This window comes from Monodon monoceros, unplaced genomic scaffold, assembly GCF_005190385.1.
Source record: "Monodon monoceros isolate NGI ecotype Baffin Bay Population unplaced genomic scaffold, NGI_Narwhal_1 Super_Scaffold_20, whole genome shotgun sequence".
Lineage (NCBI taxonomy): Eukaryota > Metazoa > Chordata > Mammalia > Artiodactyla > Monodontidae > Monodon > Monodon monoceros.
The window spans coordinates 46,434,809-46,458,163 of record NW_021703777.1 but is presented as its reverse complement, the minus strand read 5'-3'; the positions used below and the strand labels follow the sequence as shown (position 1 = coordinate 46,458,163).

The 23,355-nt window shown below is 41.2% G+C and overlaps 1 protein-coding gene across 4 annotated transcripts in view; it reads right to left on the bottom strand.

The window, feature by feature from the left end:
* The window catches only part of CDKL2 (cyclin dependent kinase like 2), a 33,657-nt gene extending 20,951 nt beyond the window's left edge, over positions 1-12,706 (bottom strand). Inside the window, exons 1-3 of one of the 4 annotated variants that reach the window (XM_029235914.1) lie at positions 12,222-12,706; positions 9,813-10,011; positions 1,203-1,397 (exon numbers count right to left, since the gene is read on the bottom strand). In XM_029235914.1, the coding sequence (XP_029091747.1) occupies positions 1,203-1,397; positions 9,813-9,980 (363 nt within the window). In that variant the 5' untranslated portion in view covers positions 9,981-10,011; positions 12,222-12,706. Of the gene's footprint in view, positions 1-1,202; positions 1,398-9,812; positions 10,012-11,788; positions 11,815-12,221 lie in introns of those variants that run through there. The other 3 variants (XM_029235915.1, XM_029235916.1, XM_029235917.1) reach the window with 3 other exon arrangements.
* Positions 12,707-23,355: the final 10,649 nt, after the last annotated feature.

Genomic DNA, 23,355 nt, shown 5'->3' with positions numbered 1-23,355 from the left:
ACTCATCAAGCAATTATAAATGTAAAGAGGCTAAAACAAGGTCAGCTGGTTATGATTTCTAAAAGAGAGACTATGGAAGGAGAAAACAGGACACTGGCAGACAATGTTAAAAATTCTAGAGCTGGGCAAAACAAATTATGAGGCCTAGCTCTCTAATATAAGTAAACTGTATTTTGAAATTTTAAAAAATATATTTATTGTAAACTCAGAGGACCAGTATCCTAATTGGCATTGCTGAGCATTTTGCATAAGCTACCAATTTCTATTACATCCTAGACATCCATGGTAAAGGTCACAGGGCCAGCCCCGCTTCTATCATTAGCATTTGTTACTTTTATAATCACACAAAAAATGTCATTTAAAGTATTTTGTAAAACTGGCAGAATCACTGTGTTAGTTATTTTATACTTTGTGTCATTTTACCTAGAACTGCTTTTCTTTTTTAAAAATTAATTAATTAATTAAGTTAGTTAGTTTTGACTGCATTGGGTCTTCGTTGCTGCACACGGGCTTTCTCTAGTTGCGGCGAGCAGGGGCTACTCTTCGTTGTGGTGCGCAGGCTTCTCATTGTGGTGGCTTCTTTTGTTGCGGAGCATGGGCTCTAGAGCGCAGGCTTCAGTAGTTGTGGCACGTGGGCTTAGTTGCTTCGCGGCATGTGGGATCTTCCTGGACCAGGGCTCGAACCTGTGTCCCCTGCATTAGCAGGTGGATTCTTAACCACTGCGTCACCAGGGAAGTCCCCTAGAATTGCTTTTATATAATTCTCAAAGGATATAAAATTGTTGTGATAGACAACAGAGTAATAGCAGGGATTTTCATATTTCACAACTAGGCAAGAGAATCTGAACTAACAAATAAATGGATTCTTACATGTATGTATCTGCCAAAACTCATTACTTAAAGTTTGTGCATTTCACTCAGTAAATGCTACCTCAAAAAAAAAAAAAAACTCTGCAAACTCTAGTTAATGACATGCAGAGCTGAAGTATTTAGAGTTGAAGTCTGCAACTTACTTTAAAAAAATGCATAAATAAGACAAATTAATAAGTAGATAAATGGATGAACAGATAAGTAAATATGTCATAAAACAAATATAGCAAAGTGTTAACAAGTATAGAATTCAGCGGTAGGTATATGGGTGTCCATTGTACACTCTTCTAAATTTTCAACTTTTTAAATAATTGTTTAAACTAAACACTTACATTGTGACTGTGACAAAATCCAATTCCATTGATAATCTGAAACAAATACTTTTGAGCTAGTTGGTAGTCTAGTCCATTTGGAAAGAGCTCCAAGTCATCAAGAACTGTATGGTCAACAAATTCAAAGACTAGGTACCATCGCTTTTTTTTCTTACACACTTCCAACAGATTCACGAGATTTTCATGCCTCAGTTGCTATTATAAAAAGAAAAATACAAAATAGTTTTTACAAGATCAAATTACTAGTAATTAGTCACAGTCTAAAAGAGATCTTAGCATAAGAGAAACATAAATAAAATGCATAAACGGTATAAATTGTGAAACTATATTTTGGTTTTTGTGTGTGTGTGTGTGGTATGCGGGCCTCTCACCGCTGTGGCCTCTCCCATTGCGGAGCACAGTCTCCGGACGAGCAGGCCCAGTGGCCACGGCTCACGGGCCCAGCCGCTCCGCGGCATGTGGGATCTTCCCGGACCAGGACACGAACCCATGTCCCCTGCATCGGCAGGCGGACTCTCAACCACTGCGCCACCAGGGAAGCCCTGCTTTTTAAATTAGAGTCAAAAAGACCATACTGCTCTATTCTCCTCTCAGAGAACACAACAAAGCCAATGAGACAAAGAAATGTAGCTCCATCTTTGATGAAACTAAGGATTTATGACCCCTACCCACAGCAAACGAGGTGGCACTGTGAAGGTCAAACAGGAGTCTAGGAAGATACCAAGAGATCATCTGTGGCTACAAAGCTGGCAGAGCAGAGTTTTCCAAAGTTGGTGACATACCCTGAAAAGAAAAACAACAACAACAAAAACAAAAAACCTTCTTTGGTATAATGAGAACAGGGTTCATAGACTGTCAGTGAAACCATCCCTAGAACTGAATGGCACCAGGGAACAGGAGGAGAGGGCGTCTGAATAATCACATAGGAACTCATTTGCTGGAAACAATCTGTCAGTGAAGCCAAGTGGAAGGCAAAACAATTCATTATGAACAAATCTGCAACTACAAGTTTCAGAGAAAGTAAGGATAACATAAGTCAATCCCACACTCAGGCTTGTGTTGTAAGGAAAATCGTTGTGAACCATGGTGGATTCCTGCTAGCCTGGAACAAGACCACAGGTTTTCCTGAAAATGAACCTCCTACAAATAGCAGTCCAGGAGGGGCTCACTTTGTTACAAGATAAGAAACAATCAAAAAGGAACCGATCCAGTCTCTATTCAAAGATACTATAAGAAAAGAGAAGGAAACACAAATGGCAGATGAACACTCACCAGGAAATGTTGCCTCTTTTTTTTTTTTTTGGCTACACCACGCAGCTTGCGGGATCTTAGTTACCCGAGCAGGGATCGAACCTGAGCTCTCGGCAGTGAAACCACAGAGTCCTAACCACCGGATCGCCAGGAAATTCTTCGTTGCCTCTTTTTTAAAGAGGAAGAAACTACTAGAATACAGTCCTCAAAATCCTCAAGGAAAGAATATTTATACCCAAAAAAACTGTCATTCAAGAAAAAGACAGCAGAGAAAATTTTCTGAACATGAGCAGTAAATCCATTAGTGCAGGACTAAGTGTTATACAAATGTGGGTATCACAGTTACAAAATAGAAAGTGAATATTTAAAACCTAACAATGTACAAATGATACTAGCAACAAACTTAGGAGAAAGAAGAGAAGATGCAAACAAAATAAGAGTATGAGAAAAAAAAGAGAGTATGTATGTGGATTTCCTTGTCAATGGGACAGAATTATACTTTTAACCTGAAATGTTTAATTATAAGGTCTAATTATATTTACAGGTTTAATGGTAAGCACTAAGATAAAGAAGATAGCTTCTTCAGATGGCGGATGAATGGGAGAGAGGAGGAAACAGAAATATAATAATTACTTTACAAAGGATTAACTATATTATATAACTTTATAGTTATAAAGGTAACAAAAAGTACAAAATAAAACCTTTCCAACAAAGTATAATTTATAATTGCTATTTAATATTTTATGTAAAAGTTATTAATCTTCTGAAGACTCAGGGAAATCATTGTAGATTAAAATAAGAACTAAAGATTTTCATTTATAAGAAAAAAAAAACCTTTCCAAATTACCAAAGGAAACACATCCAATGTTTAAAAAGTAATTAGGGACTTCTTCCCTGGTGTCAGAGTGGTTAAGAATCCACCTGCCAACGCAGGGGACACAGGTTCGAGCCCTGGTCCGGGAAGATCCTACATGCCACAGAGCAACTAAGTCCGTGTGCCACAGCTACTGAGCCTGTGCTCTAGAGCCCACGAGGCACAACTACTGACCCCTTGTGCCACAACTACTGAAGCCCACGTGCCTAGAGCCCGTGCACCACAACAAGAGAAGCCACCGCAATGAGAAGTCTGCGCACGGCAACGAAGAGTAGCCCCTGCTCACCACAACTAGAAAAAGCCTGCGCTCAGCAGCAACAAAGACCCAACACAGCCAAAACTAAATTTTTTTTAAAAAGTAGACTATATAGAAAAATATTTTTAAAGTAGTAATAAAATACATAATATTATAAATAATAATAACTAACCCCTACATAGTGCTTACTATGTTCCATTACCTTAAGCACAAAAACCCTATAAAATAGTTGCAATTATTATCCTGTTTTACAGATGAGGAAACTAAAGCACATAGAGGTTAAGTAACTTGGTCAAGGTCACACAGCAATAACTGGTAGAGGAGGATTAGAACCCAGGAATTGTAGCCTCTGTCTTTTCCTGAAAAGATTTCAGTTTTGTTTAGTTCCTCCTTCATGTCCAGAACATCTGCCTTATAAACACACCCAGACCTGCAGCTGACTTGCATACAAAATATTTAGATTTCTTATTCTCAACCACTAAGCCATTCTGACTCTAGAGGGGAAAAAAAGGAAAACTAAGACCAAACTTATGTTACATCATGACTATAAATGGGCTAAACTTAGCTATTAAAACAAAAGATTCCAGGTTGGATCACAAAGCACTTTCCAAATATATTAAGTGAATTAACGCATATCCATACAATGAAATAAAATGCAGCAGTTAAAAAGAACAAGGCAGGGCTTCCCTGGTGGCGCAGTGGTTGAGAGTCTGCCTGCCGATGCAGGGGACGCGGGTTCGTGCCCCGGTCCAGGAAGATCCCACATGCTTGCGTACCGCAAAAAAAAAAAAAAAGAACAAGGCAGTTTTTTGTCCACGGGTATGCAATAATCACTAAGCTACATTAAGTGGAAACAAGGCAAGATGCAGGTCAGTGTGGAGAATATGCTGACGCTTGATATATGTACATACACCAGAATTCCTTTGATGGATACAGTTGCTTATGGAAGGTATAACTAAATAGCTGGTACACAAAGGTGGCAGGGAAATGCATTTTAATTTTATAGCATATTCATATGTTACCTTTTCAAAAATTAAAATAAGTAGATAAATAAAATTTGTATCAGTGTGTTAAAAGATAAACACGCTAAAATTGACAAGAGTTTATTTGAGCAAACATTGATTTGAACTGGGCAGCACGATACTGAAAGAGGTTAGGAACATTCTACTGGTAGAAGCTAAGGGAAAGGGTTTCCGTGGTGGTACAGTGGTTAAGAATCCACCTGCCAATGCAGGGAACACTGTTTTGAGCCCTGGTCCAGGAAGATCCCACATGCCGCAGAGCAACTAAGTCCCTGTGTCACCATTACTGAGCCTGCACTCTAGAGGCTGTAAGCCACAACTACTGAGCCCTCGCGCTGCAACAACTGAAGCCCGCATACCTAGAGCTTGTGCTCCGCAACAAGAGAAGCCACCGCAATGAGAAGCCTGCCTGCCACAACGAAGAGTAGCCCCCACTCGCCACAACTAGAGAAAGCCCGTGCGCAGCAAGGAAGACCCAACGCAGCCAAAAATAAATAAATTTATTTTAAAAAGAAAAAAAAGAAGCTAAGGGAAAAGCTTTTATAGAGCAGACATGGAAGCAAAACAAGTAAATTATTTGATTGGTTGGTTCCAGCTTAAGTGGTTGCTTTACTTGGGAAAGTCTAGTTGACTGTGATTGGTTGTGCTTAACTTACAATGTCTTAACCTTGAGCATTTACAGGAATTGAGTCTGACTTAGGTTTCCTTTGATTTGTTTACACAGGGTGCCAAGATATTACAGCCACCTTACTCTAATGGCCTATTGTTTCACTTGGTTTTTTATTATAAGTACACACACACACACACACACACACACACACACACACACAAACTTCTAGTAAACTTAAATTTTAATAGGTATGTAGAGAATTCCCTGGCAGTCCAGTGGTTAGGACTCCACACTTTCACTGCTGAGGGCCCAGGTTCAATCCCTGGTCGAGGAACTAAGATTCTGCAAGCCTCGCGGCCAAGAAATTAAAACATAATAAAATAATAAAAGGTATGTAGACTTCCAGTTTCCTTTTCCACATGTAAGGAGCTTGGAAGTCTCCACTCCATCCTAACAAGTAAAAAACTGAGTAGACTAAAAAATCAACAACTCTTTTTGGATTCATAAGAGATGAGAGGACATCTCATCTCTTATGAGGACATCTCAAACCACCAGCTCCAAGACTGGAGAGACAAACCAGCAAACACAGGGAGTCTCTGCTTCCTGGAACAGAGACTCACGAGGGCAAAGCTCTGTGGGAACCAATGCCAAGGTAGGAAAACCTGAACTGCAATGGATAAGTTACCGGAAGCTCAATGTGGCCAAGCCTGAGAGTTAAAAACTTCAGGGAAACCCTGTCACAGGGGCATCCACATAACACTGTAAGATGTTATTTCTAGGAGCTCAGCCAAGTTCCGATAGTAAATTTCAGAGAAGAATCTCCTTCAGCTTTCACAGGGAGAGGAATAAAGGAACCATTTGGAAAAATGCCACAGCACTCTGTCCTTAACAAGGCCTGCCCTTGGGGGGAACCAGTTAAGCAGAGCCTAACCAGCTGAGGAAGGGAGATAGCCAACTCCAGCCTACTGTAGCCATCCTATCCCACCTAAGGAGGGGACAAAAACCCTGAAGAACACTTGTAAAGTTCACAGGCTAGCAGCACAGGCTCACTGAAAGACTGAGACCTAATCATGGCACTACAGAACACTTCCCTTCCTCCAACCTCACCACCACATTACTAAAAGCCTATTTACAGCACTTCCTTTTACCTGGTACGTCATGCCCAGCTCTGAAGAAAAAAATTACAAGGCATACCAAAAGACAAAAACCACTATTTGAAGACACAGAAAAATCATCAGAAGCAGACATGGCAGGGGTGTAGGAATTATCAGACCAAGAATTTAAAACAGCTATGATTAATATGCTTAGGGCTCTAATGGGTAAAGTACACAGCATGCAAGAACAGATGGGCAATGTAAGCAGAGAGGTGGAAATCCTAATAAAGAATCAAAACAAATGCTGGAGATTAAAAAAACAAAAACCAGGGACTTCCCTGGTGGTCCAGTGGTTAAGATTCTGCGCTCCCAATGCAGGCGGCCCAGGTTTGATCTCTGGTCAGGGAACTAGATCCTGCATGCCGCAACTAAGGAGCCCGCATGTGGCAACTAAGAGCTCTCCTGCCTCAACTAAGACCCAGTGCAGTCAAATAAATAAAGAAAAATTAAAAAATAAAAAAATTAAAAAAAACAAAAGCACTGTAACAAAATAAGAATGCCTTTGATTGGCTTATTGGTAGACTGGACACAGCCGATGAAAGAATCTCTGAGCTAGAGGATATCTGAGCAGAACGCTCAAAAACCAAAAAGGGAAGAGAACAAGGACTGAAAATCTTCTTAAGCATATAGAGACAGACCAAAGATGATAGCAAGGAATTACTGGGTCAAAATCAATAACAGGAGAACTCAGAGAATTAATCTCAGGACTCAAAGCTGATTTTGCTATGAAGTAATCTAGTAACTGAGGTTAGATTTTTGTGTCCTCTTGGGACTAAGACGGAAGGAAGAGTCAAGTGTAAATGCCTTGCAAAGGTGGGGTCTTTCAGAAAACACCTCCAGTTTAAGCTGGGACCCTAAGGACTAAACCTTCCCCAGTGAAAATGAATGGAAATGAACCAGTCCAGGCTTCACATCACCTGTACCTTGAATTTGGATTAACATACTAGACTGGGAGCATCCCCATGCACCTGGCAGAAGCAACTGAATATCCTCTCCGGAAGAAGGTAACTTTTATCTATCTTAGCCTCAAAACATTTCTACAAATAAATTTCCAGACACAATATCCAATATAAATAATAATGAAGAACACAGAAAACAAGACACTCTAAGCAAGTACTTTGAACTTACTGAGGAGGCCCTGGGCTGGTAGTGTGCCTGTGCCAGGACAGGGAAAATTTAATGTAGATCAGTGTTAACTAGTAAAGGTAGTTAATCCCTAAGAGGGGTAAGAGGAATCCAAGGGATATGTAAAAATATGGCAGGGGCTTCCCTGGTGGCACAGTGGTTAAGAATCCGCCTACCAATGCAGTGGACACGGGTTCAAGCCCTGGTCCGGGGAGATCCCACATGCCGTGGAGCAACTAAGACCGTGCGCCACAACTACTGAGCCTGCGCTCTAGAGCCCATGAGCCACAACTACTGAACCCACGTGCCACAAGTAATGAGCCTGCGCTCTAGAGCCCGCAAGCCACAACTACTGAAGCCCGTGCGCCTAGAGCCCATGCTCTGCAACAAGAGAAGCCACCGCAATGAGAGGCCTGCGCACTGCAACAAAGAGTAGCCCCCGCTCGCCGCAACTAGAGAAAGCCCACGTGCAGCAACAAAGACCCAACGCAGCCAAAAATAAATAAATAATTTTTTTTAAAAAAGAAAGAAACTCAGGAATAATTGATAAATAGTGGAAAAGATAAATATTAGGTATTTATTTGAAGGAATAAAATCTTACATAGCGTATACTCAGATCACAGGGCAATTGGGTCAAAAGTAAATAACCAAGGAGAAAAACCTAGACATTTTCCACATGTTTGGCAATTAAGGAAAATGAGAAAATATTCTGAACTGCTAATCAAAATCTCTAGGATACATACCAAGCTGTTCTTAGAAGGAAAGTTATAACCTTAAATGCATATATGAGAAACAAAAAACTAGAAATTAAAGAAGTATATAACTCAGAAGTTTAGGAAAAAGAACTGTAAAATAAACCCAAAATAAGTAGAAGGTATGAAATACTAAAAACAAAAATTAATGAAATAGAAAAGAAATACACAACAGGGAAGATCAACAAAGCCAAACATTGGTTCTTTCTAAAGATAAATAAAATTGATAAACTTCAGGTTAGACTGATGGGGGGTTGGTGGTGGGAAGTAGTTAACATAGCAGGTCTGAGACTTTTATCCCTAGAAAGTTGGCTTGCAAAGTGAGCCCTTGTTCGCTACCTGGGTACTTGGATTTCAGAAGTGTTCCTTCATTTCCAGAACTGATAAAGTGGCTCACTGTGCAAACAATATGGTTTATGCTGAATACCCGCATTTCTTCTGAGAGTCTGGGATTTTGTTATGAGCCAGGCAGGGGGTACCTCCGTGATAAGGTCCCAGGAGAATTCTGGGCACTGAGTCTCTAATGAATTTCCTTGGTAGACAATATTTCACACGTGTTGTCATAACTGATTGCTGGAGGAAGTAAGTGCATCCTGTGTTAATCCACTGGAAGAAAAGTGACAGGTTTCCTCTGGAATTCACCCCATGTGCCTCTTCCCTTTGCTGATTTTCCTTTATATCTTTTCTCTGTAATAAACCATAGCCAAGAGTACAACTGTTTGCTGTGTGCTGTGAGTCCTCCTAGTGAATCATCAAACCTTGGGGTGGCCCGCCAGCCTGTACCGCCAGCTCAGACCTCCCGGCTCAACTGGCTGCGCAGGCGGCGTGGAAGCGCAGAGTCTTAACCACTGGACCGCCAGGGAAGTCCCAGGGCCAGGCTCTTGATGTCGAAAGTGCTCCTGTAACCCGACCCCACCCTCCTGGCCAACCACTGCTCACGCCCCCACAGGACACAGGGGACATGGGTTCGAGCCCTGGTCCAGGAAGATCCCACATGCCAGTTGCAGAGCAACTAAGCCCGTGCACCACAACTACTGAGGCTGTGTTCTAGAGCCCGTGAGCCACAACGACTGAGCCTGCGTGCCACAACTACTGAAGCCCGCGCGCCTAGAGCCTGTGCTCCACAGCAAGAGAAGCCACCGCCATGAGAAGAGCACGCACTGCGATGAAGAGTAGCCCCCGCTCGCCACAACAAGAGAAAGCCTGTGCACAGCAACGAAGACCCAATGCCGCCAAAAAAAATAAATAAAATAAATTTATTAAAAAAACAAAACAAACAAACAAAACCTTGGGGTGGTCTTAGAGACCCCCAACACAGTTGTTGGTAAATAGATAGATAGGCAGATAAGAGAGAAGCAACAAATAATTTTAAAATCATGTTTATATTCATGAGATAAATGAATATGTATATGTAATCTTGTTGTTTACTGCCAAAAAGGAAGAAATGTATACTTTAAACCAAGTTATGTAAATAAAACAAATATAAAAACAGCATTTAAAAAAGAAATTACTGTCACTCAAGAAACAACTCATTTTTTTTTCAATTCAATATATGTGATAACTTACCTTTAGTAACTTGATTTCTCGCATAGCAATTTTTTTAACCATTTTGTCATCATCACTTTCTAAGAACTTCTTGATGGCTACAATTCTTCCACTATCTTTATTCCTACACTTCATCACCATTCCATAGCTCCCTTCTCCAACCAATCCTAGGTTCTCATATTTTTCCATTTTAATTAAAAACCAGTAGGAATTCTTCTTGCTGTGGAAACCAAAACATAGAGTTAATTATGTTGAGTATATTAATTTCCTTCACCCTCCCAAATTAATTCTTCCACACCTGTTTTCCATATTAGAGCAGACACTGCATCTATGGCTGTCCTGTGTAATGTTTCTGCATCTAAGTTATGTTTTCAAAATATTCACATACATTTCATAATAGACAAGGCAAATGGAATTGAAGCCATTAACTTCAAATTTAAATTACTAAATGTCATGTTAATGAAATTTCAATATATTTTTAATTAAGATAAAGCAATACTTGAACTATTATACAAAACAATAACACTTTACTTTAGAAAAACACAATTCCTTTTCACTTTAAGGTAAAAAAGGCACAAGTGAATTTGGTTACAGTGAAGATAAAATTTATTTTTTTACATCAGGTCTAAAAGATCAAAGTTGAGGGTCTTTATGCGCTTTCTAGTCTATTGGGAAAAATATTACCAAGTAACACTAACAACTTCTGATCAACTATTTTTGTTTACTTTTATTACCATAGTAATTAAATTCCTATATTGAACATATAAATTAACAGCAATGACATCACAGTATGTAAGCAGATTTTTAATAATTAAATGTTAGTGTACCAAATACAGTATTTCAAAAATCTTTTTAATGATTAATCACTATAAGTATGATTATTTGAATTTTGTGTTTAGAATTCTTTTACATCCCATTATATGACATTTTCTGGATGAAGGCAATCCTAACAAAATCTTTCTTACGTTACTAATAATTGGTGAAGGACCAGCAATCATTCCACTACATATTTTGGTATAGCAAGAAACTTTTCAGCCCAGATACGGTTAGATTTTACTTCATAAGTTTTGATCGCCATGAAATATAAGAGCTAATAAACTACAACTTCAAAGTTAAATTTATTTTTACAATCTGATTTTGAAATTAAATTCCAGAAGCAAAGAATAAATAATATTTCTGTTAATCCCAACATGGTTCTAAAAGTTTTTTGGGGAAAAAAGTAGTCTATTGGTAACTATACATTCAAATGATGATTCATAGTTGAATTTTTTTTTTAACCTGACAATATAAAAACACTCATTCATAAAACTTGGTAAGAAAAAAATTCTTACCTATAACATTAGTAGTGTACCTACAGCAATCTAAAATTAATTTACGCAGATTGTGAATTGTGATGTTTTCCTTGCTTCCCTATTGGTACACTGATGACAAAGACAAAACAAATATCCTCTTTGTTCTAGCAAATTGTGATAATCCGATGTATACAATACATTTTCAACAGTTTACATTTGACAATTTAGGGGATATATATATATATATAATTATTATATAGATAATATATATATAGTATATATACATGGAAAGTCAGAAGACTGACCTTCGGGAGGGAGAAAATAAATAAATCCCAGTCAACACCAACCCAATTATTTCATTATTTTACTACCAGCTTTGATAGTAGGTTCTACTATAAACTGTTTACAGAACAGTGTCTCTGACACTAACTTTCTATACATTTGACATTTTAACTTCCATTTAACCTCTATTAACTATTTTTAAATAAAATGTCAGTGTTTGAAAAAAAATTCTCAGTGTAATTCTCTCTTTCCTTTAATTTCTTTTTCCTTCCACTAAAACAGCATATTTTATTAAGGACTAGACTTTAGGCTTATCATACCAAAGACAAAAATAGCTGGAATCTATAACCTGGATCATTTTAAAGCATTTGCAATTAGTGTGCTCAATATTTGGAAATGCAAAGTGAACACAGTTAAAATTACCTTAAGCATGTCTAAGAGGTTCTGAAGCATGTCACAAGCTAACATTCTGTACGTTGACTACAATTGCATTCTCCCACCAACTGCACATTTGGTCACAGCACACTGAACACACGTGTTTTTTCAAGTGGCACTTCCCACAAATACTTTAGAAGTATCAAGGCTTAAAAAGCCTCTTGTTTCCTGAAACAGTTACTCATAAACCATAACTTCTCATGCCTTCTACTTGGGAATGTTAAGGGTTATACAAACTAAAAGGAAACCTGGCCAATTGGCAATGCGGTAGATCTGGACATGTGCCACGGAAGCATATGGTTCTCATACTAATAATTTAGATAATAAAAAATTGCTAGTTTTTATTTTGTTAAAGACAGGTTGAAATCTTTTATAGATAAAAGAACGAGATAATAGAAGCTTTCAAAAGTATTATACTTACTGTTCCTTTTAAATCCTTTGGCATGGAAATACCCAAAGGTTTTCAACTTGGAAATAAAATTGAGGTAAAATGCATCTCGTTCTCAGGTCTAAAAGATGCTGACTAGCAAACTAGCAATTCTACTGCTGTCGCGATTTCTTCCGCAGACACAGTCTTCCCAGGTGAAGCAGGCAGGGAGGCAGACTGGCCTCAACCCACCGCAAGTTCACACTCAGGAGGACCGCGGCCCGCATGCTGTCGTCGTCAAGGCAACGACCTCACTCTGTCCCCAACCATAGGCACAAAGTCTCCAGAGAGAAAAGACCGGAGTCCAAATGCGTCCACGGCAGGCACCAATACCTGTTAAGGCCAAGGCCTGTAGGGAAGTTAGCTGGGGTGCTAGGGCACCGCCTCCCAGCTCCTAAAGCGCCCGGTCCCTGGAGTCCGTGAACCTGCTCGGCTCTAGCTAGCCCTGGGCCAAGGCGTTGGCCACCAAGCTGCAAGGGGCGGATCCTCACCCGTCCGGGCCCGCCCCCGAGTGCGCCGAGCCTCCCGTGTTCTGATTGGCTGGGTTCTGTCATCGAGATCTCTGATTGGCTTAGCGCCAACCACCCATCCAGTTCGCCTGGGGCTTGGCTCAGGTTCTGATCACTGACGCGCAGACGCCAGCATCAGCACACACCTGCCTTCTCAAGTAAGGAAGCACCTTTCTGCCTTCACCTGGAGACCGCTCTTCGCGACTGAGGACAACAGGCGATTCTGGTGCTCACGGGGAGGCTAAAAGTGGTGGTGGTTTTGTAGGATTGGGTGAAAATGTTAGGGGGTGACCGTGCAAAGAGCGCGATGAAGGGTTCTTCAAGCTCCTCGGCTGGGCCGGGGAGCGGGCTCTGAAGCCCCTCAACCGGGAAGGTTCGGGCTTGACGGCGATTCGACGCTTCCTTTCTGGTCTGGGCAGTGGGGTCAGTCTGCCAGGTAGGAGATGAGGGTGACAGTCTAGGAGGTGATAAGTAGGCGAGGCAAAGGTGAAAGTAGGTAAATGATGACAGAACTGGCGTTAGAAGGGACCCTGGGGAGGACAGCCTGGGCAATGAAAGTGAGGGAAATACCTGGAGATAACGGAAGGGGAAGAGAGGACATGAATGAAATAAGAGGAAAAGGGCTAAGACGGTTGGGGAACTAAAAGACATGAGCAATACTGGCATATGACAGACAGCCAAATAGGGTGCAGCTGGGGATGCGATGTTTAAGGCACAGACCAACTCAATCCATCATTAGGCAAGACTGGTAGGTCAGAATCATGCACATGCTGAAGTCACACAAGAAACAGGGCTTTCCTCATATTCAAGGAATTTGGGGTTTAAGCCATACCTCTGCAGTAAGGAAGCCTTAAGCACTCAGTTATTTTCATGTTAAATCATAAAAACTAACCATTTTGTAATTCTATTTGGTATCCATAATACCATGATCCAGTTAGGAGAGTGTCCTGGATAGCAGGTATTTATACCCATAGTCAATATTAAGGTATTAATTCCTTCTTGTATACAAAGAAATAAACATTCTGGTTTATAAATAAGCTTTTGTTGAGTTTGCTTAGAATGAATTAATCTTCCAGTGCCGGATCACCTTGATCGAACTGCTTAAAATCCAGTTCCTGAAGCTGTAATAATGAGGACCAGACCTGGGACCTGGATATGGAAAGAATATAATTCTTTAGTTAATGCAAGATGTAATAAGCTCTCCCTTAGGTGTGACCACGTTGGAGGGAGCCATGCCCCTTTTAGTTATCTCTATAGGGTATAATAGAATGTGATGAACTTCTTTTATATGAGAAGCAGATTCCCTTTTATAAAGTGGCAAATCTGGCTTTGTTAGGCCTGAAGCTTGAGAAGAATTTTAAAGGTACCTCTAAGCAAAAGGCCCTGAAGTTTAAAATAACCTGTTTATATCCCACAGGCAACCAAAAGGATAAAAACTAAAAAACTGGATTTGGTGACTAGATAATGCTTGAGAAAACAATTTCAAAAAGAATTGAGTTTGAAAGCCAACTGTAAAGGAGGCATAGCATATTCAAGAATTACACATCCCTGGTGGCCCAGTCCTGCCCCTCAGCCCAGGCCTCCCACGGGAACCAGGTTGTACCATGTAGGGAAGGGGGGATCTATTCACATACCTTGTGCGGATGGGGGAAGGGACTGCGCAGATCAAAGGCTGGGGGGGGGGCGTGTCATGGGGATCTCAAAAGGCTTGAGGATGGGGCTACTTGGGGGGATGGCGAGGAGGCAACCTAGCAGGGGACAAGTGGGGGACCCAGCCGGGTTGAGCCCCTGGGCCCCAGGTTTGTACAATACGGTTTGCTATAAAACTCCAATCTTCTGGGGGGCGGAGGCGGGGAGGCAGAGAATTACACATCCTGGGTAAAGTCATCTATTGATACATGTTTGGTGAAGAGGAGGTAGTATTATGTAGAAGCGAGATTGGGTTATTGTTTATTTTAAAAAGAAATTTTAAACAAGAAAATCTTTGTAGGGAAAAGGAACAGAGAGAGAGGGGCTTTAAAGAGACAAGAAAAGGAATAATTAATGAAAAACCAAGGACAGGTAGTGAAGAGAAGGTGATAAAGTATGAAAAGGACTTAGCCTTGAAGAAGTTTCTAGAAAAGAGGAAAAACAGAAAAGTGTAGGACAGACACATTAGCTGGCTTAGATCTTCTCTAAAAAAAATTTCTGCAGGAAAAAAGATAATGGTGAGATTGAGGCTCAAGGATATGTGAGCAGAAATTCCTTGAAATAGGTAGTTATGAAAGAAGACATTTTGATATGAAAGGAATACAAAATAGTAAAATGTGCCGACTTGAGCATGGACACCATGAATTTACAGTGAAACCAACTGACTCTGTTTCATAGGACTTGGCATCCTCAGGTTCAAAAATGGAGAAAATAGGGGCTTCCCTGATGGCGCAGTGGTTGAGAGTCCGCCTGCCGATGCAGGGGACACAGGTTCGTGCTCCGGTCCGGGAGGATCCCACATGCTGTAGAGCGGCTGGGCCCGTGAGCCATGGCCAATGAGCCTGCGCGTCCGGAGCCTGTGCTCCGCAACGGGAGAGGCCACAACAGTGAGAGGCCCGCGTACCGCAAAAAAAAAAAAAAAAAAAAAAAAAAAAGAATGGAGAAAATAGACAGTATGTAAGCTACTTAGAGAAGTGGTAGTGCAAGGAGATTAAACAAAAAAGTTAAGAAATCAAGGGTGATGGAGAAAGCACAATTGAAATGGTTTGCCATGGTTCCAGCTAGATCAGAAGACAAACTATGACAAGTTAACTAATAAGCTGAAAATACAGGGGCACTGAGAAAATGGAGCTCATCATAGGCACGAAGAGTAAGTTTAATGGGAGTGAAAAAGGAGAGAAAGTTACTGTCCAAGAAAGCAAGTTGTGAATTTAAGGTTTTGGAAATGGCACAAGATGATGGTGAGCTCTAAAGAGTGGAATGTTTGGCCATCCCTTTGGGTAGCTGAAGTTTATTGAAAAATGTCATTGGAACTGAATTCAAAGAAACCTGAGGTCGCAGTATGAAAAGTCATAAACGTTTCCTAAAAAATCGTAACATGAACAAGTGGGACAATACAGAAAGAGGTTGAAATGCACATTTTAATCACTAAAGAAAGTGAAATGTTCTAAAAATCTAAAGAAAACACTGTGGGAGTGTATGAGACTGGCAACAAGAAGAAAGCCTGGAGAGATGGCAAAGAAACAAAGGTTAAAAAGAGACTGAGGAGGGCTTCCCTGGTGGCACAGTGGTTGAGAGTCTGCCTGCCGATGCAGGGGACACGGGTTTGTGCCCCGGTCCGAGAAGATCCCACATGCCGCGGAGCGGCTGGGCCCGTGAGCCATGGCCGCTGAGCCTGCGCGTCCGGAGCCTGTGCTCCGCAATGGGAGAGGCCACAACAGTGAGAGGCCCGCGTACCGCAAAAAAAAAAAAGAGACTAAGGACCATATGACCCAGCAATTCCATTCCTAGGTATAGACCCAAGAAAAATGAAAACATATGTTCATACAGAAACTTGTACATGAATGTTCACAGCAGTACTGACATTCATATGAATTGATTTCATAGTAGCCAAAAAGTGAAACTCAAATATCCATCAATTGATGAATGGATAAACTGTGCTATATCCATACAATGGAATATTATTCCCCCTTAAAAAGGAATAAAATACTCATAGGTGCTACAACATGGATGAATTTCAAAAACAGTATGCTGGGACTTCCCTGGTGGTCCAGTGGTTAAGACTCCGCGCCCCCAGTGCAGGGAGCCCAGGTTTGATCCCTGGTCAGGGTACTAGATCCTGCATGCTGCAACTAAGAGCCCACATGTCGCAACTAAAGGAGCCCACATGCTGCAACTAAAGATCCTACATGCCACAACTAAGACCTGGCACAGTCAAATAAATAAATAAATATATATTTAAAGAAGTATGCTAAATGAAAGATGCCAGACACAGAAGATCACATATTATGTGACTCCACCTATATGAAGTGTCCAGCATAGACAAATCCATACAAACAGAAAGTAGATTAGTAGTTACCAGGGACTGAGGGGGATATGGGAATGAGGAGTGAGTACTAATGGGTATGGGGTTTCTTTTTTTGGTCACACTGCATGGCTTGCAGGACCTTAGTTCCGTGATCAGGGATTGAACCCGACCCCAGCAGTGAAAGCGCCGAGTTGTAACCACTGGACCACCAGGGAATTCCCTGGGGTTTCTCTTTAGGCTAATGAAAATGTTCTGGAATTAGACAGTGATGAGTTATACAACCTTGTGAATATACTAAAAACCACTGAATTGTACACTATAAAAGGGTGAATTTTATGTATGTGAATGACATTGCAATATAAAACAATAGACTTACAAGAAGATAAGAAGTACATAGCCTGCCTAGAAATCTTTTTTCAGTAAATTTATACATTTTAGCTTAGAGTAGCCCAATTCTCTTTCTCACCTTAGCAATCATCTCTGTTAAGTAACTCTTGGCAACAATCATTCTCTACATATCTGGACATCCCCGCAAAACGTGCTTTTCTTGCCAAAAAAACAAAAAAAAACCCACCACTTAGGTCTCATGAAATACTGATTGATCATGGGTTTTGGCACACTTCAGCTGAGTTACCAAATGAAAGGAACGGCCATAAAATCTTCAGACTACAAAAAGGTTCTTTATTTTCAGTATATTATTCAGCATACAGCTGTGAATACATTCTGACATTCTGTCAAAAAATTGGACTGGGGACTTGCCTGGTGGTGCAGTGGTTGGGAATCCGCCTGCCAATGCAGGGGACACGGGTTCGATCCCTGGTCCGGGAAGATCTCACGTGCCGCGGAGCAACTAGGCCCGTGCACCACAACTGCTGAGCCTGCACTCTGGAGCCAGTGAGCCACAACTACTGAGCCCACACGTCACAACTACTGAAGCCCAAGCACCTAGAGTCCGTGCTCTTCAACAAGAGAAGCCACCGCAATGAGAGGCTAGCGCACCGCAACGAAGAGTGGCCCCCACCCACCGCAACTAGAGAAAGCCCATGTGCAGTGACGAAGACCCAACACAGCCAAATAAATAAATTAAATTAAATTATCAAAAAAAAAAATGGACTGACTCATTTTGAAGTTCTTGTTCTTTGACGGAAGGACATTTGCCTTAGAAGAGAGAATTCTGTTCTCAATCTAGTAATTGATTCAATGACCTCATTACTACATTTAAAAGTGATTAAGACAATCAGATTTGGGGGGGTGAAGAAAAATGAACCCTCCTACACTGTTGGTGGGAATGTAAATTGGTACAGTCACTATGGAGAACAGTACGGAGGTTCCTTAAAAAACTAAAAATAGGGACTTCCCTGGTGGCGCAGTGGTGAAGAATCTGCCTGCAAATGCAGGGGACACAGGTTCGATCCCTGATCCAGGAAGATCCCACATGCTGCGGAGCAAGTAAGCCCATGCGCCACAACTACTGAGCCTGCACTCTAGAGCCCACATGCCACAACTACTGAGCCTGTGTGCCACAACTACTGAAGCCCGTGTGCCTAGAGCCTGTGCTCCACAAGAGAGGCCCCTGCTCGCCGCAACTAGAGAAAGCCTGCATGCAGCAACAAAGACCCAACGCAGCCAAAAAAAAGAAAAAAGCTAAAAATAGACCTACCATATGACCCTGCAATCCCACTCCTGGGCATATATCCAGAGAAAACCATAATTTGAAACAATACATGCACCCCAGTGTTCATTGCAGCACAATTTACAATAGCCTGGACAAGGAAGCAACCTAAGTGTCCATTGACAGAGGAATGGATAAAAAAGTTGTGGTACATATATACAATGGAATGTTACTCAGCCATAAAAAAGAATGAAATAGGGCTTCCCTGGTGGCACAGTGGTTAAGAATCTGCCTGTCAATGCAGGGGACACGGGTTCGAGCCCTGATCCAGGATGATCCCACATGCCACGGATCAACTAAGCCTGTGCACCACAACTGAGCCTGTGCTCTAGAGCCCGGGAGCCACAACTATTGAGCCTGCGTGCTGCAGTTACTGAGCCCATGCACCTTAGAGCCTGTGCTCTGCAACAAGAGAAGCCACCGCGGTGAGAAGCCAGCGCACTACAACAAAGAGTAGCCCCCGCTCGCCACAACTAGAGAAAGCCTGTGCATAGCAACGAAGACCCAACACAGCTAAAAATAAATAAATTTTTTAAAAAAGAATGAAATAATGCCATTTGCAGCAACATGGATGCACCTAGAGATTGTCACACTGAGTGAAGTAAGTCAGACAAAGACAAATATCATATGCTATTGCTTATATGTGGAACCTTAAAACATGGTACAAATGAACTTATTTACAAACAGAAATAGTCACAGATGTAGAAAACAAACTCACGGTTACCAGGGGGGAAAGCGGGCAGGGGGGAGGGATAAACTGGGAGACTAGGATTGACAAATACACACTACTATATGTGAAATAGATAACTAATAAGGACCTACTGTATAGCACAGGGAACTCTTCTCAATACTCTGTAATGGCCTGTATGGGAAAAGAATCTAAAAAAGAGTGGATATATGTATATGTATAACTGATACACTTTGCTGTACAGCAGAAGCTAACACATTATAAATCAACTATACTGTAATAAAATTTTTTAAAAAAACATGGAATACTATGCAGCTGTGAAAAAATGAGTAGGCACTTTGTTTACTGATATGGAATGACCTCCATGATATATGGTGAAATAATAAAAGTAATGTGCGTTTTACAGGAGGCCACCACTTATGCCTAAAAAGAAAAAAAAATGTTTATTTGTATTCTCTTGGATATAGAAAGATCTCTGGAAGGGTGTACAAAATAATTAGATAAAAAATGGTTGCCTCTAGGTAGAATTTTGTGGTGGGGGATGGAGGAAGGCGGCTTTTCACTTACAAAACTACCTTTTGAAGTGTATTCCATGTGAAAGTTTTCCCCATTAAAAAAAAAAGTAAAATTTTAATTAAAAAAAAAAAGACAATTAGATTTGGAAACCTAAAGTACAACACATCACTTATTTGGTCAAGTTCAGCATACGCCATATTTGATCTGTCAAGTCACCGACACAGCTATATCATACCAGTATAAACCTGGGAATCCATTCCTCAAATGTTAAAAACAGTATACATTCTGTCTGCACGGATAACAAGCCTCTTATAAACTCTCCCTTGATGTTCCCTCTTCCTCTAGCCTCTGCTGCATTCCTGTTCATATTCATAGGAAAACTACAGAAAAACGTCTGTTCATTTCCTACATCCTGTTCTCCCTTGGGCTTTCATCCTTATCACTTCACTGGAATAGCTCTTCCCGTAAGTCAGTAAGACCTACACAAAGCCATCTGTGGCAGAGATTACTAGCTACTCACAGTAAGCTGGTTCCTTTTTTCTCTATGCATAGCTTGCTTATTTTCTGAAATCTCCACTGTAGTTAGGGGTGATCATGAGACTGAATTCAAGCCAATGGACTATGAGATGTGTACCATTCCCAGACCTGGCCCATGAAAATCTCCGTTCAAGATCCTCCATGTTGGGGCTTCCCTGGTGGCCCAGTGGTTGAGTCTGCCTGCCAATGCAGGGGACACGGAGCTCTGGTCCGGGAGGATCCCTCATGCTGCAGAGCAGCTAGGCCCGTGTGCCACAACTGCTGAAACCCACGTGCCTGGAGCCCGTGCTCTGCAGTGGGAGAGGCCGCCGAGGAGAGAGGCCCGCGCACTGTAGTGAGGAGCGGCCCCCACTCGCCACAGCTAGAGAGGGCCCGCGTGCAGCAACGAAGACCCAACGCAGCCAAAAATACATAAATAAAATTTAAAAAAAGAAAAGATCCTCCATGATCCTTTTCCCTTCCAGCTAGCTGTAATGGAGATGACTATAATGTGATCTTGAAGCCACGCTGAAGTTAGTAGAGCCTTCATTCATCTGGGTCCCTAAATGATTAAGTGAGGGGGAGCCAGACTACTGACCTCTTCATGACCACTCCCCCCTTTGTTATATGGTGGTGGTGGGGGAAACTATTGTGTTTGAGCCATTAGACATTTTGGGGTCTATTTATTTTAGCAGTTAGTCCACCCTAATTTATTCGCCACCTTCTTTGACCTCTCAGCAGCATGACACAACTTTCTATACTTTCCAAGACAAATTCTTGAAACTTAGCTTTCCACGACACCAATATTTGCAATATTTTGTCTCTGTTTTCTTTGCATGGTTCTCCTGTTCTAGAACCCTACATGTTGCGAGTGTCAGAGGGCTCAGTCCTCAGCCTCTTCTCTTCTGTACACTCTCTTCCTAGATGATCTCCTCTAACCCAATACCTGCAAAGACCTCTGCTGACCAATCACAGCACAGAGCTCTCCTCAGAATTCCAAAATCATACCATACCGCCTGACATTTCTTCTTGGATGTTCAACTGGCATATGAAACTTAACGTGGATAAGAGAACTGTTGATTTTCCCTCCACATTTCATTCCTGCTTCTCTATCTCAGTAAGAGTACTTACTGCCTTCCACACCAAGGTGCATAAAAATCCTAGGAGACATCCTTGAAAATTATCTTTCCCTCACATTCAAAATCCAATTCATAACCAAGTGTTGTAGGTTGTATCCCAAATTATCTTATTAACTGACCATTTATCACCATCTTCACTGCTCCAACCCTAATCCAAGCGACCATCGACATCACCCAACAGCCCTTCCTGACTGGTTCCCTAATTCAGATCACGTCACTTCCTTGCCCAGATCCCTACAATCCCAGTTCAAGAGGAAAATCCAACTCCAAGGCCATCCTCGATTTAACTGTTACCTATCTCTTGATATCAGCTGCTTACTATTATGGCCACACTGGCGTTAATGCCCTCGAACCCTCCAAGCTCCATCCAAATACAGGGCCTCTGCATTTGTTCTATTTGGAATGCTCTTCCTCCTCAAAGCTGCCTTCTCTTCCAGATCTCAAGTATACCTCCTGAGGCCTTTCATTACCACCCCCGGTTGTGATTAAGGAACAGCCCCATCTCCGGTTTCTATTACATTCCCTACTAGTTCTATCCCCCATTAGCCAGGTGCTATTGGAAAAGTAACCAACCCCATTGTGCCTGAATGTATCCTTCTGTAAAATAAATAGTATTCCTCACAGGACTGCCGTTGGAACTAAATGAGTTGTATTATGCCCAGGACTAATCAGGACTGCAATTACTTGTTTGTTGCTTCCGTCCCTCAAAAACTGCAAGTTTCCTGAGGGTAGGCTGTATTTGCTGTATTGCCAGCCAGCACCTATGGAGGTTTCTGGCACATATTAGATGCTAATATTCACTGACGGCTATACAAGTCTTTCACTTCCTGCACACATACTGGTTATCTTTAGTGCTGTCTTTGAAACATCACTACTCCTTTATGCTAAGTCAGCATCCAACTGAAATGTCTCACATCTCTTCTCTATTCCAAGTCACTATCCTTGTCACCATACGCCAGGCGGAGCTTTGTTTTTACCTCTCCAAGCTTTAGTTCACCTCTTTAAAAACAAACAACAGATGAACTTAATAGGGTTATCAGATTAAGATATATGTGAAATGACAAGCCCTCAAAAATTCTTCCCTTTTCTCAGCTCAGAGACTCAGTATTTCACAGCTATTTGATTTCTGTTCCAAGTCTGCACTCTGCCTCACTGCTTAACGCTGTAGTTCCTGAATGCAGTAGTTCCTTAATTAATTTTAGGTCGGCTAATGCGGGAGGCTGTGATTTCCCAATTTTCTGAAATAAAGCCAGGATAAAAATACGTTGCAAAGTTTAAGCTTTTAGCGCTTAAAACCCGTTTCTCCTAAAATCACTCATCTTTTAAAGTAGATCAACTCTTATAGCTAATCCAGTATTTCAAATCATTTCATACTAGTGTAACCATAATAAACTTTCTGAACCTGTCTCCCTGACTGTAAAATAGATAACTACACCTTAGTTTGCCTAAATATGAAATCAGATGTAAAGCTACCAGCAGTATGATTCACAGTATACCCTCAAATATTGGAGGAAAATCATTTTAGAGATAAAAATAGGTGTAAAGATAACTATTTTACTGGTTACACTATTTTAAAGTGGAAATATCTGATTTTCATTGATTTGTACGTTTATGCTAACTACTCAGAACTTGAATCATTCTCAGTTCCTTTCAGACACCTAAATTCAGCTGCCAAAAAATAACCTAAATAAATCTATTTCCCTCCCTCAGATATAGTCTTGAACTACCACAACAGCTTCATTTCCATTCTTATCCTCCTACCATCTAGCCTCTACATGGCATATCACTCCTATGCTTAATTCTCTTTAATGGCTTCATACTGCAATTGGAAAGATACCCAAATAAACTGGTTATGTAGGCTAATTATATGATCTAGTCTAGTTCACCTGTTAGCATTTTGCCCCCGTTGACCCCAATCCACCTATCCCAGCTTCTTCTCATTACCCTCTAAGTTTTTCCAATTTTATAAGCTTTACATGTTATCTAGTCCCTGAGTGGAGAGCTCCTATGTTTCATGTCAACTCTAGGCATCTAAAGTTGCCACTCAGTTGCTTTGTTTTACTTTACTTTACATCGCATTTACAACTACCC